We start from the raw sequence: 2,104 nt of genomic DNA, 5'->3' as shown, positions 1-2,104 counted from the left end.
TAAGTCTCATTGCATTGTTTTGGATGATCTCCAGCCTCTGCTGTTGGTCCTTTTTGAGACTTGTCAGGACTGGTGTTGCATATTCTACTTATGCTCTGATGATTTGTATGTAGAACAACCTGAGCAGATGGTATGTTGCACCTTCTTGTAGTGATGTAATTTTCTTTAGAGCATTAAGCCCAATTTTTGTTTTGGCCTGGAGGAGCTGTATTTCCTTTTCAGGAGATAGTGTATCTGCAATGCAGACTTCCAGATATGTGTAGTTATCCATCCAGTCTATGATGTCTCCCTTCAGTAGAAGGTTGGGTGGGTTTCGATCATGTTTTATTGCCATGGCTTTTGTCTTATTACTTGGTGTGGTGTCTGTCCTCCTTATATTTGGGGTCGAAAGCAGAGGGGAGGCATCTGCCCTATGGTGATTTCCTATTGGCTGGTGGCGGTAAGTCTTCGTTTTCATTGGTGGCTTGAGCCAGGTCTCAAGCCACTTTCTCCGAGTCGATGGTTGTGATGCTGCAGGTCCTGTAGCCGTCTAGGCCTCCTGAGCGGCAGGGTAACATTGATGGGCATTGCACTTCGCTGTGGGACGTCATGGCTAATTTGATTTTTGTTGGCTGCAGGAGTATCTCGTTCGGGGGCGTTGTCTTCCGTGGAGTTGTCGTGATTGGTGGTGTCATTGTTGGTGGCAGGTCTTCTCATACTCGTAGGGAGGAGAAATTCTTCCTTCGTCATATTTAGTGTTGGTTTTACTTGCTGGATGAGAAGCGCCTCCAGCAGGTGTAACCGACGGGCATCTGGGGTCTTCCCGATGATTTTCATTTTTTGGATGGTAACATCCCGGGAGATGGCCTCTTGATTTTGGTGCGGGCGTGATTCTTGATAGCCCCCTCTTGGGCGTGGCATGAGAGTCTCTTCGACAGGCGCATGGTAGTCATACCAACGTAGGCGCCGCTGCAACCACGGACTGGGCATGTATACCGGTACTCCACATGCCTCTGCTTCAGGGGTTCTCGTACCTGTGGAGAGGGGTTATTTTTCATAATAAGGTCGTACGTCCTCTGATCTGGTAGTAAATGATCAGGTCGATATTCTTAGTGTCGTTGGTCGGGGATACATTTTTGGAAATAATTTTATTCACGGAGTCCTCTTACTCACGGTAATGGGGACTCATGAAGGCTTTGTAATACCGTACCATTTCTCCAGGGCTGTACGGACTTCTCTGCTTATTAATTTATTTGAATACCAGTTATTTACGAGTACTTGGGAGACGCGGTCAAGTTCCTGATGAGTGTCCTGCCAGGTTGAGCAGTGGGAGAGGGCTCTCCTGATGAAGGCTCTGACGGTCATGCTTTTTAATCTGGCGGGGCACTCGCTGTCACCGTTGAGGCAAAGTCCTAGGTTGGTCTTCTTTGTGTAGACAGAAGTATGGAGACCATCTTCCGTCTTCCTTACAAGGACATCGAGGAAAGGGAGCTGATCGTCGGTGCTGTGTTCAACTGGGTAATTCAGCACGCTGCACTGCTGAAATGCCTGATGGAGGGCTTCAACTTCATCCTCGGCGTCGACTTGAACAAATATGTCGTCGATATAACATCCATATCTGCGGGGTTGCTGCATCCTGGCGAAGACTTGTTCCTCCACGATGCCCATGTAAAAGTTAGCAAAGAGTACCCCCAGTGGGGAGCCCATTGCTACTCTGTCCTTCTGGCGGTACATCTGGCCATGGTGGGTGGAGAAAAGGGTCTTCTTGGTGCAGATCTCCAGCAGTGTATGGAGCGAGGCTTCAGGTATTTTGAGGGGCGCCGTTAACTGACTCCTGTAGACACGCTCAAGGATTATGTCAATGGTTTCATCGACAGGCATGTTCGTAAACAGGGACTCCACGTCCAGCGAGGCGATAATCCCGGTGCCAGGGGCGTCCTTGATGACTTCTAGGAATTCTACTGACGACTGCAGGCTGTACCGACTCGGGACGTAGGGGGTCAAAATTTGATTAAGACGTTTAGCCAAGGCGTACGTAGGGGCGGGCGTCTGGCTGACGATCGACTGGAGGAAGTTTCCTTGTTTGTGGGTTTTTATGTTACCGTTTAGAGAACCCAGGCTGTAG

At 49.1% G+C, this 2,104-nt stretch overlaps 1 protein-coding gene across 1 annotated transcript; it reads right to left on the bottom strand.

Moving 5' to 3' along the window:
* Positions 1-1,164: 1,164 nt before the first annotated feature.
* On the bottom strand, positions 1,165-1,860 carry LOC135198109 (uncharacterized). The gene has a single exon (XM_064225573.1). It carries the CDS (start codon positions 1,858-1,860, stop codon positions 1,165-1,167), a length of 696 nt encoding a protein of 231 aa, XP_064081643.1.
* Between the last annotated feature and the right edge of the window lie 244 nt (positions 1,861-2,104).

The sequence above is a fragment of the Macrobrachium nipponense genome, chromosome 23 (assembly GCF_015104395.2).
Source record: "Macrobrachium nipponense isolate FS-2020 chromosome 23, ASM1510439v2, whole genome shotgun sequence".
In the NCBI taxonomy this organism is placed as follows: domain Eukaryota; kingdom Metazoa; phylum Arthropoda; class Malacostraca; order Decapoda; family Palaemonidae; genus Macrobrachium; species Macrobrachium nipponense.
This window is presented reverse-complemented; position numbering and strand designations above follow the sequence as displayed.